The sequence below is a fragment of the Lynx canadensis genome, chromosome A2 (assembly GCF_007474595.2).
Source record: "Lynx canadensis isolate LIC74 chromosome A2, mLynCan4.pri.v2, whole genome shotgun sequence".
NCBI classification, from domain to species: Eukaryota; Metazoa; Chordata; class Mammalia; order Carnivora; family Felidae; genus Lynx; species Lynx canadensis.
The window spans coordinates 47,160,207-47,186,677 of NC_044304.2; the positions used below are offsets into that span (position 1 = coordinate 47,160,207).

Consider the following 26,471-nt stretch of genomic DNA (forward strand, 5'->3'; position numbering starts at 1 on the left):
CGGTTAAGCGTCTGACTTCAGCCAGGTCACGATCTCGCGGTCCGTGAGTTCGAGTCCCGCGTCAGGCTGTGGGCTGATGGCTCAGAGCCTGGAGCCTGTTTCCGATTCTGTGTCTCCCTCTCTCTCTGCCCCTCCCCCGTTCATGCTCTGTCTCTCTCTGTCCCAAAAATAAATAATAATAAAAAAAATAAACATTAAAATACAAACGACATATGAACTACGTAACTAGTGTGATTAATGTGTGTGTGATTAATAAGTCATCTGCAAGGTTACCATGTATAGATTCCTCTCCAGGTTTGCCTTCCTGTGGTTAGTTCACATGGGTGTCCCACACTCATATTTATTTCTTAGGCATTCTTAAAGAGGTTTTTAATGAATTTTTCTGTAACAAAAAGATTTTATTTTCATTTTTCCCTTTTTTTAAAGATTATTCATTGTTTTTTGAGAGAGGTAGTGAGAGAGAGATCAGGTAGGAAGAGAGAGGGGGGAACAGAGAATCTGAAGCAGTCTCTGTGCTGATAGCAGAGAGCCCCATATGAGGCTCAAACTCATGAACTGTGGGATCATAGCCCAAACTGAAGTCATAAGCTCAAGGGACTGAACCACCCAGGATCCCCTCATTTTTTTTTATATACAAAAGATATTTGATAAACTTCTGTACATTTTGCTTCTTTAAAAATTTTTTTTTAGTATTTATTCACTTTTTGAGAGACAGAGACAGAGTGTGAGCAGGGGAGGGGCGGAGAGAGAGGGAGACACAGAATCTGAAGCAGGCTCCAGGCTCCGAACTGACAGCACTGATCCCGACGCAGGGTTCGAACCCACAAACTGTGAGATCATGACCTGAGCTGAAGTCGGACGCTTAACCGACTAAGCCACCCAGGCACCCCTACACATTTTGCTTCTTAACCTAAATAATATTTAGGACATTTTATCAGTGTATAGAAAGTTTTGTCATATGCGTACAGCTGCATATTACTGCCTCATATGAACTACTCTAAACTAACCATTCTCCTATGATTGAACAGGTTTCTCTTAATCCTCAGCCTTACAACAATGATGCAACAAATGAATTTTAGCTTGCACAATTTCCTACATGTTCAAGTGTATCTATAGGATAAAATTCTAGAAGTGGAACTGGTAGTTCAAAGGGTATATGGATTTGGAATTTAGATTGGTATTGTCGGCTCACCCCCTTCATGTGGTATCAATTTGTGGTTCCACCAGCAATGAATGGGAGTGCCTGCATTAAATAGTTTTTGTCGTATCAGTTTGATATATTTTTTGTTGAATTCATTTCTAAGCATTTCATCATTTCTGTTGCTAGTGTACTAATTCAACTCCTTTACTGGTTACGGGTTTGTTCAAATTTTCTACTTCTTCCTGTTTGAGTTTGGTAGTTTATATGTTTCTAGGAATTTGTCCCTTTCTTCCAGAAAATGAAACGTTCCTGGGTGCAGCTGGCACCTGGCCTTTGCATGGTGAGACCCTTCTGCAGAGGGGCAGAACAGGTCAAAGCCGCAGTCCCTCAGAAGTAAGGGGTCAGGAAAAACACCCGCATCTGAGATAAAACTCAGGAGGAAGGTGCGGCCTGGGGCTTGGTCAAGGACAGTGTGAAAGTGGGGAGTGTATGGAAGTGGAAGACAAAGGACAAGTGCTCAGTTGCTGATCAGGGAGAACAGAGTTCTGATACTAGAGACTGGGTAATTGGGTGATGCCATTTTCACTGCTTCCGCACATGTGCATACACACCTACAAGCACCACAACAATCCACCCCAGTAAGCTAAGCAGCACCATATAGTGGAGAATATAGCCATTACACTAAGCCCCGCCCAACTGGGCCAACCTCCCTCTTCAGGAACACACGTCTTTCCGCCTTCTTAGTTTATGTACTATAAAGCATTTCATAGTTTGACTTCTAGGGGAAAATGAAGTAATTTTAATCATATTTCAGTCCATTCACTGGTCCATCTATTAAATTTTGTTTTTTCCTTTTTTTTCTTTATTCTCTTTTTCATTTCTTTTCTTTTTCTTGAATACAGAAAGAGAAAACTTTTTATTTTCAAATTTTATTAAAAATATTTTTCTTTAATTTTTTCTACTATATTTTTTACTTTCGTGCAATTTTTTTTCAAATTCTATTTCACTTCCATCATTTCATTTTCATTGAAGGCATTGTTCCAGCACCAGCGAATGTGGTTGTTCTCCTGGGTCCACTGGGGCCTTTGCCTTTGGGGGAGCCACACAGCCTCCACCACGTGTCCTCCCAGCAGGGGAACTGCCTCTCCGCATGTGGCCTGAAGACCATGAGGCCTCCAGACATCACTCTCCTCCTGGGGATTTGCTCTTCCCACCAGAGCACCACCAGGTATCGAGCTGCTGCATTTCAGACTCTGTGCAACCCCTATTTGTAGAGTCTTAATGGAATTTAAACCCTCTCCTTGCTCCTTTCTTCCTTTTTACTTCAGTCCCTACAGCTGTTTCCACTTTTCCACTTTCTCTCCAGCTGCTTTTTGGGGGGTGCTTTTCCCGTATTCTCCCCCCCCATCTCAGTCCTCTCTCTGCAAACAAAAACAGCTCCCTGCCCACTACGGCTTCTCTCTCCCCTAGTTTACCTCTCTGTGCCATGTACCTGCTAAGTTCTATGGTTCAGGTTGTGCAGATTGTTGTGTTAATACTCAGATCAGTTTTCCAGATGTGCAGGATTGTTTAGTGTTGATCTGGTTGTATTTCATAGATGAGAGACACAAAAAAAACTTCCATGCTTTTCCGCCCTTTTGTCTTCTTCTTAAGGAAATTCTTTAGAAAATATTTTCACTATTCCCCTATTGTTATTTTATTAATAGAATTATTATTTGATATTATTGTAGGCCTTGCTCTGCAATAGCCTCTCTAATTTTTTCATTTGATTTAGTATTTATCCTAAAATTCTTTATGTTTGTTTTATGGAGATAGGGGCTATTTAGCTGGGTTCATGTCAATTGACCACTCAATAATAACAAGCAAGAAAAAAATCTTAGAGTCTAAGGCAATTAGTTGAGATAAATAGAAAAAACACAATAAAGGCCTTTATATCAGTCTTAGACCTGTCAAGTTGCTTCCCTTGGAAGAGATTATGTCAAAACTTAGGCTTAAAAACAAAAGACATTGGTAAAGTTTTTCTGTCTCTCTGATTCATTCCACTTTTGCTTCAGTATTACATCACTTTATGATTAATGTTCAGTGTCTGTGTTATTAGGTCTCTATTAACTCATTAGTACTTCTCAATAGTTGGTAACATAAACTTGTTTTGGTTATAGTTGGTAAAATTGTCCTCTGTAGACATTAATTCATCCAGTGCGAGAAACAGATTTTATTGTGCTAAAACTGGATCTAAGAACATTGATTCTATTATTCAAGAGCATGTAATGTCAAAAATTCAGAAAGATAGAGTTTTATGGGTAAAAAATGTACCAAGAAAATCATCCTTGGTTCAGGTTGTAGATGTTCTCTTCTTAAATTTGTCTTGTAAAATGGTTCACAGAAACTATGGGGAATATATACTTTTCCCAGGCTTGTAACTTAAAAAGATACTATGTTTCTACATCCAGAATAAAATGCTCACAATGGCACATTTTATTCTTCGTGAGAATTCTATCAATTTAAATATTTGTATCCATAATCACATTCTCATTTTGGCATATTAATGTCAACGGTATGTTAATTTTTGATGTTTTCATCCTTTTTAACATAATTGTTCCTCCTTAATTTAATTAAATGTTTACTGTCATAAAACTAATTATATCATATCTCTGAGTGATTTGATCTGTGGAATGACTTCAAAATGTGTTGTACTTGCTTCATTTTGCCTGGGAGAAAATCATGATAAGGAAAGGATACATTACTATCTCAGCAGATATAAATTACACTAAGAGTTCTTCTTCTGCTATCAGCTTAATTGTTTTGGTGGAGATTAGTTCGTGAAAGGAGATTTCTTTTGTAGAGAATTATGGAGGGAATAGAAGTGAAAAAAGATAAACATTGAGTGTTGTGGCTTAAATAAATGTTTTTAACTAAGCTGTTTTGGATGCTTGACATTTCCCTCCCCCAGAGAATGCTGGGATAGTTGTGCTTTGTTCCTTCTTCCCAGGTTCTAGTTGGCTGTCAGTAGAAAATGGATCTATTATTCTATTTTAATTTGGACTCTGAAATTTCCATTCATTTTTATTTTATTTTATTTTATTTTATTTTATTTTATTTTATTTTATTTTATTTTATTATTTATTTATTTATTTATTTATTTATTTATTTATTTATTTATACATTTATTTATTTTTGCTACAGAGAGAGACAGAGCATGAACGGAGGAGGGTCAGAGAGAGAGAGAGAGGGAAACACAGAATCTGAAACAGGCTCCAGGCTCTGAGCTGTCATCACAGAGCCCAACGCTGGGCTCAAACCCACGGACCGCGAGATCATGACCTGAGCTGAAGTCGGAGGCTTAACTGACTGAGCCACCCAGGCGCCCCTTCCATTCATTTTTAAACACATATATCCAGACACACACACAGTGTTAAAACACAGTTTTGAAAATCAGTGACCAATATGGAATCATGCAGACTTGGAATCTAATCATTTGTAGTTGTGTGGCTTTGAAGTTGCTACATTCTGAGCAATTTGCTTGATTTGTCAAAACCCTAAATTCTCTGCCGTCAATAACAATTGTAATACCAGCCTTACAGGATGGCCCTTGTGATTAAATTAAATAATTTATGTAAAACACATAGTGCATCACCTGGCACAGAGGCTGCATTCTCCACTGTTTACAGTGGAGTTATTATTTTTACTGCTTTTAATCAAATTTGAAACAAAGTGGAAAAATCACCATTAATTTTGTTCTTTTAATAAAACAATGTCTGTTTTTTATATTAACCACTGGTGTGTTTTTATAAATTCCTATTAAAAATTTTTTTAATCTACGAAGGTACAAACTTTACAAAGCATTTTGTTTTCAAAAGTATTTGAGGTCATATTTGTTGGTCATGGTTAATTGAAACCAAGGCAGAACACAAAATTATGCTTGCTATCAAAAGCATTGTCGTTATCTTAATTCTGATTCTTTTCTTCACAGAGACAGCATGTGAGTGCATGCGCGAATTGGGTAGGGGCAGAGGGAGAGAGAATCATAAGCAGGCTCCATGCCCAGTCCAGAGCCCAATGTGGGGCTTAATCTCATGACTGTGAGATCATGACTTGAGCAGAAATCAAAAGTCGATCTTCAGCCACCTGTGCCATCCAGGAACCCCATAATTATTATTTTTGTTCCAGTGATTTTTTTCCTTATAGTAAATAATTTTGAGAGAAATTACTGATTCAAAGAGTGTAACACTTAGGTGACCTGATACTGAATTGTTTATTAGCTGTAGTACTTTATTTTTTTTACTATTTTTCGTTTAGATTCAAGTTAGTGAACATACAGTGTAGTCTTGGCTTCAGGAGTAGAACCCAGTGATTCGTCTCTTGCATATGATATCCAGTGCTCATCCCAACAAGTTCCCTTCTTTTTTTTTAAAAAATTTTTTTTCAACGTTTATTTATTTTTGGGACAGAGAGAGACAGAGCATGAACGGGGGAGGGGCAGAGAGAGAGGGAGACATAGAATCTGAAACAGGCTCCAGGGTCTGAACCATCAGCCCAGAGCCTGACGCGGGGCTTGAACTCACGGACCGCGAGATCGTGACCTGGCTGAAGTCGGATGCTTAACCGACTGCGCCACCCAGGCGCCCCCCAACAAGTTCCGTTCTTAATGCCCATCGCTCATTTAACCCATCCCCCCACTCACTTTCCTGCAGCAGCCCTCAGGTTGTTCTCTATTTAACAGTCTCTTAGCATTTGCCTCCCTCTCTGTTTTTATACTATTTTTCCTTCTCTTTCCCTATGTCCATCTGTTGAGTTTCTCAAATTCCACATATGAGTGATATCTTATGATATCTGTCTTTATCTGAGTTATTTCGCTTAGCGTAAAACCCACTAGTTCCATCCAGGTTCAACTATTAGCTCTACTTTAAAAATATACACAGTAACCTGATTGTGGCAAAAGCAACAATAATTCTTGAGCCATAGGAAAGTTGTATTGGATAAGTTTTTTGAGGGTCTTTAGGTGGTTATCTGTGTTTCAGAATTCTACCCTTCCATGTACACTTCATTTCCTCTTCAGATGAATATGAACCCTTAGGATCACCAAACCAGATGGTTAAACCCCTTTTTTCCTAATTGTAAATGGGGTTCTCTTTGCAAAAGGTATTTGCCACTCTGCCTTTTACCCATGCTTCCCAAACTTAAGTATCTTTGTCACATTTTTACCTCATTGCTATAATAAACTTAAATCTTTTTCAAATATTCCACTTTTTAAAAACAAACATTTTCAAAAATACTTTGTATCATAATGCACATAGAACTCATTATCACTTGCCATCCTGTATAAATTCACGTAGGCTCACCAGTGCCTGAGTAAGCTTTGGGAAACTGGTTCATCTGCATAGTTTTAATTTTTTAGTCTGCAGTTTTAGCCTTCCCAAATTCATTCACCTCTCTTTGATGTGATCTTTTTTTTTCCTGAATGTTTATAGCCCTTAAAGACAATCTTGATAGTTTAGTGCATAATTAACTATGGTGTTGTATATTTTCTCCTTCATGAAATTTATATTTATTTCTATAACTAGTTGTTGCAGGGTATGATCTGTATTTATTTTCCACATGTCTCTTAAGTGTTGAACCTGGGAACTTTGATTGTATCTGAATGCTGCCTATGTAGTAATAGAAAGCTGGCCATACTTAACAGAGGTGTTCCATAGATATGGTTGCAACCAGGATATCTTGGATTGTCTTTCCCATTCTTATCCTCCCTCTAATTCTCATTGATCACAGCTTACTCTAAGTTCTATCTTCCATTTTAATTTCCCTAGTTTCTATGAAAGACTGCTTTAAATAAAATATCTTTATTCAAGCATTCATTCATTCATTCATTCATCACCTGTCAATTGAGTATGTAACATGTGCCTGGCTCTGTACTAGGGATGAGGTACAGCCGAACAAAACAGACATGGCCCCCAGTCTGATGGAATTTATGTTCTGCTGGGATGAATATTTATTAAACACTCACGATAAGGTAATACTTTGCTAGCATATCCTTTTTGCATAAAACTTCTCAGTAAGTTTTTATATTCCACAAAATATTGTTTGTAAGAACTGTTTAACCAGAAGTTCAAAGTCTTCTAAAGCTTGATCTAGTTTCACTTTCCAGGCTTTTTTATTTTTATTTTTCTCAGTTTTGTCTCTTCTTTCTTGGGCATAATTGATTTTCAACTAAAAACCTCTGAAAACTGCCATTGCTTTGATGCCTTTCAGGCTTGGGCCTCATCTTCCCTTCACATTATGTGATCACCCTGTCTCCACCAGTCTTTCCTGCTGGTCCTTGGAAGTCCATCTCAAATGCCATGGTCTTTATGAAACCTTTCTAGATCTTGACTCAAAGTGACTCCTTCCTCCTCTTCATCATATATGTCTTTATGTCTTTATGTCTGCTTAATGGTGGCTGTAGAGTTACATGAAAACTGCCCCTGTTCATTGAGTAGATTGTGAAGGTCGTGAAGGTACCAATGTCACCTGTATCAGTCAGTTTGTAGGAGGGAAACAGATGGCCGCTTTGATTAGGATAGTTGGATGAAGGTGTGTTTGAAGAGAAACCAATTACATAGGTTTGCGAAGAGTGTAAGGAAACTGCAAGAGACACTGAAGGAACATGGGGCTAAAGAGTGGAGCTGTAACCCTGAGGAATGAGCCAGGGGAATTCACTTCTTGCCTCTGGTCTGCTGCTGAGGTTCTCAACTGGTCAAGCCCATCCAGAAACTGGAGTGTATGGTTGTCTATAAACCGACTACCCATATGTCAACCACTCTGAGAGAGCAGGGATGAGGAGAGAAAGTGTTTCTGGTGTAGAAAACAAAAGCAAATGGGAGACATCTGTGCTGTGCTCATCTTTTGAAAGTTTTCTGTGCCTCACTCAAGCCTGCTATATTTTCAGCACCAGTAAATAAATGTTTGAGGTTCTATATTTTTGCACCTTTTTATGTCTTTTGTTTCTGTGTAATTTATGCCATTATGGAAATTTGTTTTCTTTTTAAAATATTTTATTAACATTTCTCTCCCCAAACCGGATGATTCAGAGACTTAAGTGACATATCAGTGACCAACAAACTATTTCTTTTGATTTTAGATGTATGAAATATGCATATATACATATATATACATATATATGCATAATACATATACACACACATCTATCTGTAGGTATCTATATATGTGTCCATCTTTCTATACACACACATATATACACACACACACACACACACACTTAATCCATGGAGAAGTGGTTGATAATAAACAGTGAGAGGAGGAAAATTAGCAGTCATGTATATCAAGAAAATCACTAATATATCTTGAATTTTAAGGACAAGGCTAGAAGATTTTTACATTTGTACTGAAATAAAATATATGACATACCCCATACTCAGTCTCTGAGCTGAGAACAGAATCCTTCATGCTTTAAGAGTAAGCAGAAGAGGAGCCTCAAAAACTATTCCTAGGGCTTTGATTTCAAATCCTAATTAGTTGTACTTGGAAAATTAGTTCTAAGTACAGATCTTGGCACTTGTAATTGTGAGCTGACATTGAACTCACTTTATTTTAGACTTTGAAAGCAGATTAAATTCATGTTAAATTAAGTTTTTCTTCTCTCCTGTTGCTTTTTGAACGTAAATCTTGAAATAATTCATCAACACTGCCTCTCTGGCTTCTGGGAAAAGGGTCCATTCTCACACCCCAGTGACCAACGGTTGGTTTTCCTGAGCCTCCCAGTTTTCCACTGATGAAAATTTAAGTGGCTTAAATCTTTCCTACAAATTACCAGGTCATTTAAAAATAAATTGGGCTCATTTTAATCTAATTCCTAATGCACAACTGCCTGGGGAGTTATTTTCAGCTCCGTTCGTTGCAGTTGGCAATTATCATGCTCCTTTTAAAGAAAAGAAAAGTAACAGGACTATATTTTATCAGAATTACCAGTGATCTTTCAGAGCAACTCATATTTAAGCTAAGTAATGGGAGAAATGAAAGACAGAATAGGCAATGACATAGGCTTGAGAAGGCCCAGCCAAAAACAGAAATGGTGAGGGCATGTAGTCCAGGTGCTAATATTTTACTTTTTTGGGCCATGAAGATCCCAGGTCTGCGGATGACAACAATTAATGTAAATAATTGAAAAGCCTTGATGATTTTCTACATCTGCCAATTCTGACTCCATGACTCTGAGACCGCCAGCAAAATTTTACTTTGAATATTCCTGATTTCCAGAGGATAGGACTTGTGTGCTTAGTTACTGAAATGAACAGTGTAATTCAGTCATTGATTAAACCAGAGGGAATTGCTTCGACTCACAAACCTCAGATCACAAAATCAGAATTGATTTCCTCCTCCTCCTAGTTCTTTATAATGTAAGAGTGTGGGTATTACAAAAATCATTTCCACACTTCAGATGGAAACGTCTGTGTCCAATACTCTGTGCAGGGTGTGTGGGTTCACTGGTTTAGAAGCACCTGCAAGGTGTAAATCAAAGATTGTGGGAATTCAAAAGAAGAGAAGATGTTGTCTGGTTTGGGAAGGAGGAGGTTGAATATTATGAGAGTAGGCTTCATGGCAGAGGGGCTATTTGACAGGAAGGTGGATCACATTTAAGAAGGTAGGGATATGAGTGAATTGGACTTTTGGAATCAACAGTGGTGGAAGAGAGAGTAAACATTAGGTTTAGAGTTTGCTGGGAAATGTTTCAGACAGGGGGCTGGTGAGCTAAATGTCTGGGCCAGATGGCAGAGTGCTTGACCAAAGCATGTGGATTCTCTGCTCTGGGCAGCAAGGAACCATTGAAATAATTTGAAGAATAAAATACTGAATTACTAAAGACAACATTGGGAATGACTTTTATTCCTTCAAACCTTTGTGAACAGATACCATAATGTTGTGTTGCCACTTTGGCATTTTAATGGCAAATATAAATTTCCCTCTCCCCCAATTTAGAACAGAAGGAGCTGTACTTCTAAAATAATATTGACATATGAGCCAACTTTCGACAAACATAAAAGACGATAATTAGCAAACGTGTTGATTCAAATTTAGGTTAAAAACACATGTATTTAAAAGTGGATACCTTACCATTTGGATGGCAAATAGCTAATAAAATCTCCTTCTATTTTGTTTAGGGACGACTAAATCTAATATTATTCTCCATATAACTTTGAGATGTTAATGATGACAATAATAATGATATTCTAATATTCTAAGTGCTTTACATGTAGAATTTTTTAAATCCTCACATTTCCATGAGGTAGCTGCCATTATTATCCCTATTCCATAGATGAAGGGAATGAGGTACAGAGAGCCTGAATAATGTGTTATAGGCCACACACCTTATGAGTGGCAGAGCTGGGATTTGACTTAGCATTTTGGCCCCAGAGTCCATAATCCTAACCATTTTTTTAGGCTGCCACTCCTAGCGCAGTAGGGACATAGTCCAGGCTATGGGAACAAAGAAACTGAGACATAAGGAGTACAATGACTTAAACAAGGTCTTCTAGAAACGGGAAAATACAGGATTGCTAAATTTACTTGTGTTTTAAAACAATAGCTTGTGCCAACGAATGGCCCTCCTTGTGAATTGCAAAACTAGATTTTTTTTTTTTTTATCTGTAGTGACCATCATTTATTTGGAAATTTGGCTGAAGTTAGATTAAGTGGATGTTTGGCAGGATGCATGGACAGAGAGTTTGATGTATGCAAATCAGTGGCACACCCCAAGAAGGACAGCCTCCTTCAACCACAACAGTAACAAGAGAAGGATTTCCAAGTTCCTTTTCCAGGCCTGGACTAAGTATCCTCTGCAGTGGTCTTATCATACCCCAGATTAAATTTATAGCATGGCTTTTTAAAACACATTGCCATTCATCTGTGTTTCTGTCTCTTCCTTTCTCAACCTTTAGTTTCTCTACCTTTAGTACTGTCGACATTTTGAGCTCGATAATTCTTTGCCACAGTGGGCTCTTTCTCTGTAATGTAGGATGTTTAGCTCCATCCCTGGCTTCTCCCACTACATGCCAATAGCATTACCCTAATCTTGATGATAACACTATAACCAGACATCACTGGTAACCTGGGGAGCAAATCATTCCCAGGTAAGACATACATTTTCTTCCTCTATGTTTAAGCATAGGCAGGGACTAGTTCCCCTCTGTCACTACTCTTAAGCCCTAGGGTATGCTCACTAGTAGGCTAGAACAGAAGTTGGTAACCTGGGATCCAGAATCTCTGGGTTTGCTAACTAGGGTCCATAATAACCTTGACATTATACACCACTGTTTTGTGTATGCAGCCTTTTCTCTGAAGTCCCTAGTTTTCAGAACATTCTCAAAGAGGTTTGTGGCATACTAGATTATTGAGAATATTGCCCTTGAGGGAGTGCTGTGTATTACATATCATAGAATTTTACCTTGGGTAGACTTCTTTCCCTCCCCCCCCCCTCTTTTCTTCCCACCCCCCAACTTAGGCTAACACACAGTGGTCACAATACTAATATTGGGCAGACATAAATTCCTAAGGATCAATCTTATACCCAAGGTAGTCCAGGCCTGCTTAAATGAGGAAAGTGTTGCTAAAGGAACCATTTGTGGTAGGGCATGTTCTCTAGGCTAGTAGTAGGGAAATATGGGCACTGGCCCTCTGATGGTGTGGCCAGGTGAATTAGCCCTTATGCCTCATGGGGTGAGGATTAGATCCCTCATCTTGGATGCTAGCCTCCTAGTAGTCCCTGGATTACCATAGGGAATAGCATTGGTTCCAAGGGGGAATTCTGAGCAGGGTGAAGAAGCAGCCACTACAAATATTCTGTGTTTCCTGTCACTTGTCTCTTGTTTCTAGTCCAAACTCCAAAGTTCTTAGACTAGGGGTGGTACACTTTTACATAAAGAGGAGACTGAGGAGGTAGTATGTGTAAAAAATTAAACAAGATAAAATTCCAGAAATTGAAAAAGACAGGAGGTTAGTAGAAGTCTATAGATGACCATTCATCCTCAGGAAAGTCTTTTTCTTCAGAAATTAAAGATGTATGGGATCTCATACATCAGTTTCATTTTGCATTTGCGGGGGTTAGAATGGGGTAAGGAAATTTGGCTGAATCTTCTTTTTCTTTTGGTTTTGATTACTACTTCTAGCAATCTAAGGCTGTGATACTAAAATTTTTAAATTTTTATTATTTATTTATGTTTTTATTTATGTATTTATTTTTAATTTACATCCAAGTTAGCATATAATGCAATAATGATTTCAGGAGTAGATTCTAGTGATTCATCCCCTATGTATAACACCCAGTGCTCAAATCATCAAGTGTCTTCCTTAATGCCCCTTACCCATTTAGCTCATCCTCCCACCTACAACCCCCTTCCTTGTTATATTATTTTTGTTTCCTTTCTCTTAGGTTCATCTGTTTTGTATCTTAATTTGACATGTGAGTGAAATCATTAAGATAGTTGTCTTTGACTAATTTTGTTTAGCATAATACCCTCTAGTTCCATCCACGTAGTTGCAAATGGCAAGATTTCATCCTTTTTGAGTGACGAGTAATAGTCGATTGTGTATGTGCGTGCATGTGTGTGTATACACAGCACATCTTCTTTATCCATTCATCTGTCAATGGACATTTGGGCTCTTTCCATAATTTGACTATTATCTATAGTACTGCTATAGACATTGGGGTGCATGAGCCCCTTTGAAACAGAACACCTGTATAAAAATAATCTCCCTTTGTACTCAACCATTTGGGATTTGGCTTTCTTTCATTTATCACTAAAGCATTTCTCACGGATCCATCTACTAACCTGCCAGTCTGGCTGATGCTATAATGTTGTTGGAATTGTTTTAAGTCCAACTGGTCCTTCTTTCTCTCGAAAAGGAATACATGGCCTTGGGCCTTGAGATAGACCTGGGTTCAACTCCTTATTTTTCTATGCATTAGTTATATTACTTGAGGAAAGATACTTAGCCCTCATTTTCTTCATCTGTAAAATAAAAGAAATAAATCTTACAGAGTTGTGAAGAGCATTAAGTGATATTAAAATTGTTTAATAAAAGGTTTGTTCCTGGGGCACCTGGGTAGCTCAGTCGGTTGAGCGTTTGACTTCATCTCAGGTCATGATCTCATGGTTTGAGGGTTCAAATCCTGTGTTGGGTTCTGTGCTGATAGCTCAGAGCCTGGAGTGCACTTCAGATTCTGTGTCTCCCTCTCTCTCTGCCCCTCCTCTGCTTGTGCTCTCTCTCTCTGTCTCTCTCTCTTAAAAATAAACATTAAAAAAATTTAAAAATTAAATGTGGTGCCTAGGTGGCTGAGTTGGTTGAGGCTCCAACTTTGGCTCAGGTCATGATTTCATAGTTTGGGAGTTCGAGCCCCGCATCGGGCTCTGTGCTGACAGCTTAGACCTGGAGCCTGCTTCAGATTTTGTGTCTCTCTGTCCCTGCCCCTCCTCCATTCATGCTCCATCTGTAAAAAAATGAATACACATTAAAAAAATTTTTTAAATTAAAAAAAAGTTTGTTCCTTGCCCCATTCATTTGACACCGAGCCTCTCATTTTTTCTTTAATACCCAAGACTTATCTCCACACATTAAAATAGAAATAAACAGGTATAGTTAAAGGTTTGCATTTAAGTGATACCATATATTCACGTAGTCTTATGTAAGCCTCTGAACAAATTTGTGAGACCAGAGTAGATAACCTCATTTTATAGATGGGGAGATACAGACAAATGTCTTTGATCTACAGCTAGGAAGTGATAGAGCTGGGACTCAGATTCTGGTGCTCTGAGAATTCTATTTTTATTTTTAACTGCTCCATTAGCTCTCCCAAGTCAAGTAGGAAGAGCAGACCTATGTGGTGAAAAATGACTGAAACAGGCTTCTATCATCCAGAAAGGGCGAATGAAAAAAGTCAACCTGAGTGAGAGAAGTGAGACTACAAGTTTGAAAAGTCAGAATTACCCGGTGGTGTCTCTGATGTGTTTGAAACCCTCTGGGAAAAGAGCACAAAGGAAAAGATTATTCCATATTAAAATTCTTCTGTTACTAAGTAGGGAGAAAGGACAAGAGAATTTCCTGTCATTTTTTGTCACTTCAGAAGGATTTCTTTTTAATTCCATTTGGTTGAATAGCTGGGTTAAAACCCCAGTAAAGGTACAGGCTCAGCAGCTTCTGGATGACAGTATCTTGGGGTCTTTGAGAAGTCACCAGCCCTTGATGTTCATGTTTCTTTCTCCTTGGCGTCTGCTCTACAGATAAGCTACCCTATAGGCTTCAGGGAAAATACCTAATGGGGAATCTGTATGGATTGTAAAAATCCCATCTTTTCTACAGGACTTTGTAACTGTAAAAACTTTGAGGGCACTTTTCCAGCTCTATTTTGTTGTGGGGGGAAACGGCATGCATGCAGAATTGCCTGCTCTATCAGAGGCAGACATATTGGAATGGTAGGTAGATAGTTTCCCAGGCAACATTACTGACCTGAAAGTGTAGTCCTCTGCTTGTTTTTATAGTCACACAAAGCACTGTTGGGAGACCTAGAGATGCAGGATATTTAAGCCCAGAATAAAATTGAAAGCATTATTGTCTTTACTTCAAAATAGAGTTTGAGAAATCCAACAGAATGCACAGCACTCTATTCATTAATATTTCCAACATCTTCTCATCTATTTCCTATTCTATTTAAGAAAACCATGGTCTCACAGTGGAGTGTGAATTCGTAAATGGCAAGGATTTCTGTGACATACTTTCCAATGTTTTTTAAATCTATGGGATTTATTCACAAACATTGAGCTTTTTATTTTTCCTAGCAAAATCAGTACAACGCAAGGTGGGGAAGTAAAGCATTAGTGTTTGCTGCAGTAAAATAGCACCTCAATTTAATATTCAAGTGAGTCCAAGCTAAGTTCCATCTTTCTGGATTGGTCATATCAAGGTTTTAAAAGTTTGAAAACACAGTGAGATACTACCTATCTTTTTTCTTCCAAATCTGATGACTCTGTTTAACATTTGGGCTGCCATTTTGATAAACTCTTCATTATAAATCTTATAACCCTTCATTATAAATAGCCACGATGTGGTTATTGTTAATTCTGGACTGAATCTATATTTGGGAATGCCTTACAAATTTGCAGGCAACTTTCTTGATCATGTAATTACTAGGTCTTGGTAGTGTATTTCTTTTCATGTGATTTACATTATTACTACCTTTGTATACAGAGGCTAATGGTGGTTTCTAAGGCCACATGCAGAACTATTTTATTTGACTTCTAGAAGCTATCACATTTGAGAAAAATAACCTGTATCCATAAAGGTTACCTTTTGGGAAGGGGAAATTTAAAGTCTTATGTTTTATGGGAAGGTCGTATTAAATAATTTTGGGGGAGACCATGGACCACATGCCTTAGACCTTGAGGATCTAATGGCAGTTCTTTCCCTGTTGATTCCTTGGTGACTGGGCAACATAAAGCTAGAGAAAACTGCAGTTACTGCAGATGGTGTTCCTCTGCTGGCTGTGTCTCTGATGCCCAGATGTGACGGGGATACTAGTCTTGAGTTCTGTTTGTAGAATGTCTGTACCAGATTTTATTTAGTTGAACTGATTAATTAAAATACCAAGCAGGAGGCAGTCTCAGCAGCTTCCAGATCTACAGTCTATTGATATCTCTTAGAAATCATTAATACGTGCTGTTCATATTCCCATCTACAGATGCAAATGACAAAATTCTGGGGAAGTGCCTGGCAGAGTGGGTTGTAAAGATTCATCTTTTCTTTCTTTTTTTTAAGTTTGTTTGTTTGTTTGTTTAGAGAGAGAGATATCCAGCAGGGGAGGGGCAGGAGGTGAGGGGGACGGACAGAGGATCCAGAGGATCCAAATCAGGCTCTGTGCTGAAAGCAGAGAGCCCAGTGGGGAGTTTGAACTCATGAAACATGAGACCATGACCTGGGCTGAGGTTGGATGCTTAACTGACTGAGTGACCCAGGTGCCCCAAGACCCACCTTTTCTTTTTTTTTTTTAAATTTTTTTTTAAAAAAAATTTTTTTTTCCAACGTTTATTTATTTTTGGGACAGAGAGAGACAGAGCATGAACGGGGGAGGGGCAGAGAGAGAGGGAGACACAGAATCGGAAACAGGCTCCAGGCTCCGAGCCATCAGCCCAGAGCCCGACGCGGGGCTCGAACTCACGGACCGCGAGATCGTGACCTGGCTGAAGTCGGACGCTTAACCGACTGCGCCACCCAGGCGCCCCAGGACCCACCTTTTCTAAAGAACTCTGCAAGTATAAAATTGTTGAGTGAACATTTGTCTTGGATAATGATAGAGTCCATAGAACTGATCCATAAATAATGATGAAGGAATTGATGAATATCTAATTGTGCAGGGCATGTTTTTTCACATTATAAAATAATATAAAAGGCAACACTTATTTTCAGTGTGTCGGTCATCAGGTGGTCGTGGTGGGGACATTCCAAGAACCAGGAGCCAGTGCTAGCTGTTGGTTTGATGGTCATAAGTTTAATGAAGCAAAGAGCACATGAAGGGAAATACTGGGAAATAGGGGTGGTGAGTTAGGTTGGGGTTGAGTTTCAGAAGGCCTTGAATGAAGGATAAGTTAGGTATTCATTTCTATAGGTAATGAGGAGCTTTGGTGGCACTTACAATTTATAGGTGTTATTTTGGGAAGATTATTGAGGTCAAGGAGACTATGTTCTTTGGTGCTTACCTTGCATAGAGTCTTGCACATAATAGAAATGTGAATATTAGGTGAATATGTGAATAAATGAAACTATTTTAGATTAGGTAGGGGATTGGGCAGTTCTTGAAACATTCCATGGATGAGATGGAGGTTTGGGTTGGTGTGGAGGCAACTGGAATGGAATTGTCTAGAACATATAGAAGAAGCAGGGATTGATATTTGACGTGGAAATAAAGGAGAGAGAAGAACAAAGAAATAAATGAAAGAATGAAGGAGTATAAGGTTGAGAACCAGATTATGATACTGTATTATTCCATTTTACAGAAATGGGGGCTTAGAAAGAAGAGCATATTTGGGCTTAGACATGTGGCATTTTAGTCTATGACTCTGTTGACAGGCTGGCATAGATACACAGCACTGGTGGTCAGGTGAAGACCTTGCCTGAATGTGAGGTTCTCTGAAGAATGATGTTGGTTGAAATCAGGAGGTTGTAGTGTATACAGTTGACATAAACTTACAGTTCTGTGGTAACATTCAGTCCTAGTAGAAACAAGCTAATGGTGTAAGACCAATAATGTCAGTGTATGTTGAAGAGATGTATAGATATCATAGAACAGAGAGAAGAGGGAAGAGTGCCCATTCCTGGCTTTGGACTGCATAGGCATTATCTTTTCAGGGCAAAGTAGGGTAGCAGAAAGTTGGAATCCTATATCTTTGCGTTCAAATCCCAAAATTACCATCTCCTGTGCTTTCTGAGAGGCCACAGATAGCCTACTGATGAAGGGCATGGACTTGAGAACCGGAACAACCAGGTGCAAATCCTAGCTTTATCACTTACTAGCTGTAGAACCTACTATACGGGGTAGTTTCAAGGATTATTTAAGTCACTGTAGGACGCTGGGAAATCTGGCGGGCCAGAGGCGGCGGGAAGCAGCCGTCGGGCCGCGGCACCAGCGGCGGGAGGCGGCAGGATGGTGAAACTGACTGCGGAGCTGATGGAGCAGCGGCGCAGTATACCAACGCTGTGCGGGACCACGAGCTGGACCTCCGGGGGTATAAGATTCCTGTCATTGAAAATCTAGGTGCCACCTTAGACCGGTTTGATGCTATTGATTTTTCTACAATGAAATCAGGAAACTGGATGGTTTTCCTTTGTTGAGAAGACTGAAAACATTATTAGTGAACAACAGTAGAATCTGCCATATAGGTGAGGGACTTGATCAGACTCTACCCTGCCTGACAGAGCTCATTCTCACCAACAACAGTCTCGTGGAACTGGGTGATCTGGACCCCTTGGCATCTCTCAAATCACTGACTTACCTAAGTATCCTAAGAAATCCTGTAACAGATAAGAAGCATTACAGACTGTATGTAATTTGTAAAGTTCTGCAAGTCAGAGTACTGGGTTTCCAGAAGGTGAAACTGAAAGAGCGTCAGGAAGCAGAGAAAATGTTCAAGGGCAAACGGGGTGCACAACTTGCAAAGGATATTGCCAGGAGAAGCAAAACTTTCAACCCAGGTGCCAGTTTGCCGACTGACAAAAAGAAAGGTGGGCCGTCTCCAGGGGATGTAGAAGCCATCAAGAATGCTATAGCAAATGTGTCAACTCTGGCTGAAGTAGAGCGGCTGAAGGGCTTGCTGCAGTCTGGTCAGATACCTGGCAGGGAACGCAGATCAGGCCCCACTGATGACGGTGAAGAGGAGATGGAAGAAGACACGGTCACGAATGGGTCCTGAGCAAGATCGCCTGAGCATCTACAGGACGTGTAACATCCTCCTGGGACAAGTCCTGCTTTTTGAACTTGGAATAATAGCCTTGTTTGTGTAAGCAAAGTGGAGTTCATAAACATTGTTGACATGCTTAAGACTGCTGCTGGTAATTTTGTAACATCATACATTTTGAAATCTAAATGCCAGTTTTCTACAAATAGTAAAAATACAAAGACATTCGCTGTGAAAAAAAAATAAGTTACTGTAAGTAAAGTATTAGGGCTTTTAAGTACTAGGTAGTAATAATAACCATCTTTATTTAGGGGAATCAATAGTTTAACTTTGAATGATGTTTAACTTTGAGAGGACTCGGTATCCTGATCTGTACAAATGGAATTGATAAACCAAAAAGAAATCTGCTTACCTTTTTCCCAAGAGTGATGGATGTTTCATTGTAAGTGGGCTCGGGCTTTTGCTTTGTACGTTTACCTGGGGTTTTTCATGGCTTATTATACTTTACCCCTTGATAATCCATTTCTTTTCCCCAGACTCACTCCTGATAAGACAGTATCCAGATAAAATAGATGTTTTGACACCTCTAATATGAACGTCTGTAATGTGAACCCTCTGTCTCCAGTGTTAGGTTTATTCTCTTGCACCTAAGACACACACATACACACACAAGCAAACGTTAAAAAGACAATCAGCTCATGCAACTCAGAAGCCTGTGGGTCATTTTATCTCCTGATATGGCTGGATTTCGAAGCTCAAATGCTGTCATTGGGGGTCTATCACTTTCTTCATTTCTTGCCTCTTTCTGCTGTTTTGGGGCTTCTAGATGAGATATATATCTTAGAATATCTGTTTATCAGCTCAAGGAAGGAATTCGAACTATCTCTATTTTGGTAACAAGCCTCACTCCTTAATCAGCCATTTTATTCAGATTAAAGGTGTGCTGTGATGGGCCTGACCTGGGTCACATGCCGTTTGGGTGGACAGATCCCAAGTCTGTAGGTAGCAGTCAAATAAAGTCTTCCGGGAAGTCTGGAAGGATACCTATTATAATCCATTATGCCTACTTAGATATCTACAAATGCAGGCTGGGAATGTTTCCCTCTCTGTGGTTGAATACAGAAACCACAGCAACATTGTTTTTTTTTTTTTTTTTTTTTTTTTTTTCTGGCTTGGTTTCTTGTCCGTTAAAACAAACCTGATGCAATATCTTCTAAAATCCAGTGTACCTAGAATAGTAAAAGGAATGCCAGGTTGTGGTTGAGTTAGGCACTGGGGCTTGGATGTCCAGAAACATTTGAGAACTGAGGCTGGTTAAAGTACTCAGAGGCAGGCTGTAGATTGCTTTCCCTAACTTTTCCAGGCACCATGAAGATCAGTAAATTGATGTTTCTGGCTAGTTTAATATCCTCATGTCTATGGGTTACATGCTTCCCAACATGTTTACTTTTAATTAATTTTAATTTTTCATGCGTAATTCCAAAACAGCAATAGTTCCTGTTTTAATTCTAAGGAATTAAAACTGTTCCTTCCACTCCCCTCCTTTTCCTCCTGTTTCTTCCTCTTCTTTCTCTCTTCCTCTTCCTCTGCTTCCTGCTCTTTCTTCTTCAAGTATATTAGGTTAGCAGTGTTAATGTTAGTAATACTGCATTGCCTTGAGCATATGGTTCCGTCACCCTAAATTCTCCCCGGTCTCATTCTTTGTTCTGGATTTCAGATCCTCTGTGACTAATGTATTATTCACTATATTATTCTCACAGAGCAAGATGTATTATTTACAAGGTTGTAGGATTTCTGAAATTCCACAAGATTTCTTGTAAATTTGTAAAAAGCATGCTGGGCTAGACTAGTTTTCTGCCATACCACTTGCATCAGCATCTGATAGATGGACTCCTTTATTTGCTGGATGATGCTTTGTTTCCAATCCTTGCATATTCCAACAAGAGATATTTTGATGCTTTGTATACTAATATGACCTATCAATTCTTTCCCTCTGTAATTTCCAGAATTTATGGAATCAATGGCATTCAGCTATAAGCATCATAAACTAAATCAAACTGTACCTGGGAATTGTTGGCTTGAACTGTCTCCAGAAAAGCATACAAGATTTTATTTACCACTGGAGGGCAGTAGGGTGATGTATCCCAGACCTAAGAGTTTGTGAGCACTCCTGTTTCTCTTACCTTGTGAAAAATGCTGGTTTTACAAGTTTTTAAAAAGGCTTATGCCCTTTGTCATTGGGCTATGTTGGGGCTCAGACAGGCTAAGATGCTGCCTTTTCTAATTTCACTAATACTTTTGGTTTCCGTAGCTAGTGGTGTGCTGGTAAATGTTTAACAACCAGCTGTCTGGGGGAAATGCCCTGATGTGCAGCATTTGCCAATTTCTGTGGTATAAATATTTCCATTGTAGCTGATTTGAAGCTACTGATTTGATATCACTGAATGCAGAGTCAGCAAGGCATGTTTACAAATCAGCACATAGAAGCATCTCCAGCACACCCCTGTTAGCTATGGTCACTTATCACTTATAGTCCATGCTGTTAGTTTTGTTTCCAGATGTACATGTCTTAACTGTTTTTCTAACAATCTAAAAGCCAGAGAATGCATGCCTAATTATTTTTGTCTCCCCACACTGCACCCAGCACAGTGTCTTAGACATTTTAACTTTGTCAGTAAAAACTTTCTGCTATAGAATAACATACATACAAAGCAATGAACAAATTTGCTGTGAATTAACAGTTGAGTTATAATGAAACCTTAGAATTACATACAATATAGCCAGCCCCTAGATCAAGGGACAATATGTCACCAGCATCCAGAAGCCTCCATGTACCTTCTCTAGCCATTAACTTTGTTCTGTCCTGAGTTCCACCTCCATACATTGGTTTCACCTATTTTTTTGAAATTTCATAATGGAACCAGATAGTATTCACTCTTTTCATATCTGCTTCTTTCACTCTGTATCATGTTGTGTGATTTATTCATTCGGTTGTAGTTAGTTTTACTTCATTTTTACCACTATGTATAGTATTCTATTGCATAAATATACTATCATTTATTATGCATTCTGTTGTTTTTTGGTTTTGTTTTTTAATTTAGGTATAATTGACAAAACATTATTTGAGTTTCAGGTGTGCAGCGTAATGATTCAATATTTGTATATACAGTAAATTGACTACCATAATAAATCCAGTTAACATCCGTCATCATGATTACAGTTGTTTTGTGATGAGAATTTTCAAGATCCACTCTCTTGGTTGCTTTAAAATATATAATACAGTATTCTTAACTGTAGTCACCATGCTGTATGTTACATCCCCATGGATTATATACTTTATAACTGAAAGTTTATTACTTTTGATACCCTTGCCCCATTTACCCACCTCCCAATCTCCTAACTCAAGCAATCACCTCTCTGTTCTATAGTCAGAAGGTTGGAGGTTTTTGTTGTTGTTGTGGGTGTTTGTGTGTTTAGATTCCACATATAAGTAAAATCATAAGATATTTATCTTTTTTCTGTCTGACTCATTCCACTTAGCAAAATGTCCTCAAGTTCTTTCTAGTTGTCACAAATGACAAGATTTCACTTTTTTATGGCTGAGTAATATTCTTGTGTGTGAATATATCTCACATTTTCTTTTATTGCTCATCGATTGATGGACATGTAGGTTGTTTCCATGACTTGGCTATTATAAATAATGCTGTAGTGAACATGGGGTTGCATATACCTTTTCAAGTAGGTGTTTTTGTTTTCTTCCAATAAATATCTAGAAGTACAATTTCTGGGTCATTTAGTAGTTCAGTTTTTAATATTTTGAGGAACCTCCATACTCTTTTCCATAGTGGCTTTGCTGACTTACATTCTTACCAAAGTGCACAAAGTTTCCCTTTTCCTTACATCCTTGTCAACCTGATGTCTTGCCTTTTTGATAAAAGCCATTCCAACAGGTAAGAGATAACGTCTCACTATGGTTTTGATTTGCATTTCTCTGATGATTAGTGATGTCGATCATCTTTCATTTGTCTGTTGGCTATCTGTTGTCTTCTTTGGAAAAATGTCTACTCAGAGTCTCTGCTTATTTGTAAATAGAAATATTTCTTTCTTTGCCGTTGAATTGTGAGTGCTTTGTATATTTTGGATATTAATCCTTATCAGATAAAATATGTGCAAAAAATTTTCTCCCATTCAATAGGTTGCCTTATTTTTTTGATGATTTCCTTTGCTGTGCAGAAATTTTTACTTTGTGGCAGTCCCACTTGTTTTTTTTTTTTTTTTTTTTTTTTGCTTGTGTTGCCCTTGCTTTTGGTGCCAATTCAAATCATCCACAACAACATCAAAGAGCTTACCAGCTTTATTTTCTTCTAGGAGTTTTATGGTTTCAGGTCTTACATTAATATCATTAACCCATTTTTGGGGGCCTGGATGGCTTAGTCGGTTGAGCATCTGACTTTTGCTCAGGTCATGATCTTGCAATTTGTGAGTTTGCGCCCTGCATCTGGCTCTGTGCTTACACCTTGGAACCTAGAGCCTGCTTCGGATTCTGTGTCTCCCTCTCACTCTCTGCCCCTCCCCCGCTCACACTCTGTCTCTCTCTCAAAAATAAATAAACATTTAAAAATTAAAAATAAATAAAATCTTTGATCCATTTTGAGGTGTGTGTGTGTGTGTGTATTGCTAATTCTTGTTTTGAGATAGTAGTGTACTTTTATTCTGTTGCATGGGGTTGTCCAATTTATCCAACACTATTTACTGAAGAGACTTGATTTTTTACTCATTGTATATTCTTGGCTCCTTTAAATTAATTGACCATATATGGATAGGTTTATTTCTGGGCTTTCTATTCTATCCCATTGATCTATTTATCTTTATTTATTTGTCATATTATTTTTATTACTATAGTTTGATAGAGTTTGAAATTAGAGAACATAATGCTTTTAGTTTTGTTTTTTCTCAAGATTGCTTTGGCTATTGGGGAGCATTTTTGGTTCCATACAAATTTTAAAATTTGTTCTATTTATGTGGAAAATGATACTCAACTTTTGATAGGGATTACAGTGAATCTGTAGATTTCTTCGGAATATGAACATTTTAACAATATCAGTTCTTTGAGTCCATTAGCACAGAATAATTCCACATTTATTTATGTCTTTTAAATTTCTTTCGTTAATATCTTTTAGTCTTCACCTCCTTAATTAAATTGTATCTTTTACTTTCTTAAATTTATTCCTAGGCATTTTTTTTTTTTTGGATACAATTGTGAATTGGATTTTTTTAATGGCCTTTCTTATAGTTTGTTTTTGGTATACAAAGATACAACATATTTTTATATATTAATGTTGTATCCTATAACTTTCCTAAATTTATTAGTTCTAACAGATTTTTAGAGGAGTCTTCAGGGTTTTCTGTATGTACAAAATATCATCTTCAAATAATGAGAATTTTACCTCTTCCTTTTTAATTTGGATGCCTTTTATTTCTTTTTAATGTCTAATTTCTCTGGCTCAGACTTCCACTACTATGTTGAGTGAAAATATCAAGAGAAGGTATTTGTCTTGTTTTTAAAAGGAAAAGCTTTTGGCTTTGCACCATTGACTCTGATGTTAGCTGTGAGTTTGTCATCTATGGCTTTTATTATGTGGAAGTACATTTCTTATATATCCACTTTGTCGAGAGTTTTTTTCATAAATGGATGTTGAATATTGTCAAGATTTTTTCCTGCATCTATTGAAATGATCATAATTTTTATCTTTGATTTTGTTCATATGGTATGCTCCATTAATTAATTTGCAGGTGTTGAACCATCCTTGTATACCTACAATAAATCCCACTTGATCATGGTGTATGATTCTTTTAATGTATTATTAAATTGGATTTGCTAATATTTTTTGAGGATTTTTGCTTTTGTGTTCATCAGAAATAATGCCATGTAGTTTTCTTAATTTGTGGGATGGGTTAGGGAGCAGGAAGGGAAGGGTTGGGAGGGAAGAGGTAAGACAACTTCCTGGGGGAGATTGTACCTGATTTAAGACCTAGAAAATGAGTGAGGCAGGGAGGGAGCATTTTTCAGGCTGAGAGAATAGTATGTGCAGTGAACTGAAGGAGGTAGAGATGGCTTGAAGAATTAGGGAATGGGAAATGATTTTCACAGTATGGCTGAAGGCTAATGTGGACAGATTAGAAGAGGGTGATTAAAGATGATACTGAAATGGAAGTTAGAGTCAGATCATGGAGAGCTTTTGTACCCTCTCCTAAAAATCATGACAAGCTATTGACAATTGTAACCAAAATTGGCTATGCGTTCTCCAATTTTTGGTGAATGGAGCAAGTGGGGGCATCTGGCATAATCAAGGTAGGGCATAAAATCTTGACCTTAGGAATGAAGTTTCAGACCATGTCTGAGAACTAGGATCAGTGGTCAGAATTTTATTGTAATTGTGTGCTGGTAAACTAGCTCTCTTGTGGGCAAAGGGGGAGAGGTATAAACTCTAATTTTAGTGTTGGCCAATTTCCATCATGTAAATATTCCTAACCAGTGGGCACAATTATTGAAACTTTAATGGTCGGCTCTTTTAAGCCGTATGAGCCTACCTTAGCAACACTAGCTTTGCCACCAAGTTTACTCCAGGATGGAGCTCCTGAAGATTGCATTAGAGATTCTTAACCAGTAGTTCTCAAACTTTACCATCTGTTACTATAACCAAGGGCACTTGTTAAATCATAGATTGCTGGGACCCATTCCCAAGTTTGATTCTTTACATCTGGGGCAGGGCCTGAGAATTTGTATTTCTAACAAGTTCTCAGGTGATGAACCTGGGTACCATGCTTTGAGAACCCCTGCCTTCAAATCAGCTCCTTTGTTCATACCCTTAGGTGAGATTATTACCAGATGTTTTGGACCCCTCCAAATAGAAAAATTGCTCCCTTTTTGTAGAAAAGAAGGAAATGAGACAGAGACTCATGTCAGTCATGAGAGAGAAGATGTTAATAGCAGCATCAGGATATAGAAGGAATCAAAATTTAAACTGAGAATACTTAGATTGAGTATTGCCTTTGCTGGATAAACGTAGGTGTGTTTTTCAATCTGACCTGTAGGTGATTGTCCTGTCTACAAAATAGGGTCTCTGATATCAGTTATTGATATAGGATTGTTGTAATGATCATGTGAAGCAAATTGTCACCAGTTGTCTATTATAGTAAACTATCATTTATAACCACAAATGACTATACAAAGGTTAGCTACTGTTTCAGAAATGATTAAGGTTGAAGCTGAAGCTCAGAGAAGAAAACAATGACATAGCTAGAAGCAATACCTGCTCATTTTCAACTTAGTGGCCTTTCTCTTATATGAGTGGTTTCCAAATATTTCTTATAGCCAAGGGACCCTTTCTTCGAATGAAACCCTGGGAGGAAGAACGATATAGGAGATGATGAAAGAGAAGGTAGTCTTATTAAAGTAGGAAAAGGAAACAAGCATTCCAGCCCTGCAGCAGTGCCCCCGAAATCTTGAGATATCAGAGTCCAGTGTGAAAATCTGAGCGCTCACCTATTGTTTTCTGAATGAGGTGACAGTAAGCAGGTTCACTGGGCAAGAGCCGTGATAGCTTTAGGTAAGTTCACCACCAGTGGGTCTCATGTAAGCAGCACATGAACATCACCTGATGGAGCTTTGAAAAAATCCCATTGTTTAGGCTCCACCCCACACCAACTGTATCACAATACCTGGAGTATGAACAGTTGTCTATACCTTTATGTTTCCCGGGTGATTGTAGTGTGCAGCTCAGGTTGGTAACCAGACATATACCAGTGGTTTTCAAAGTGTGATCCACAGACCATCAGCATCAGCATCACTGGTGATTGTTAGAAATGCAAATTTTCAGACTCTCTGTATCAGAAAA

At 38.3% G+C, this 26,471-nt stretch overlaps 1 protein-coding gene across 1 annotated transcript; it reads left to right on the forward strand.

Moving 5' to 3' along the window:
* The first annotated feature begins 17,822 nt into the window (after positions 1 to 17,822).
* Positions 17,823 to 18,599, forward strand: LOC115508511 (U2 small nuclear ribonucleoprotein A'-like). The gene is given in 3 exon segments (XM_032592348.1): positions 17,823 to 17,853; positions 17,856 to 17,969; positions 17,972 to 18,599. Coding segments are annotated over 3 exon segments (762 nt in total). The 3' UTR covers positions 18,589 to 18,599.
* Positions 18,600 to 26,471: the final 7,872 nt, after the last annotated feature.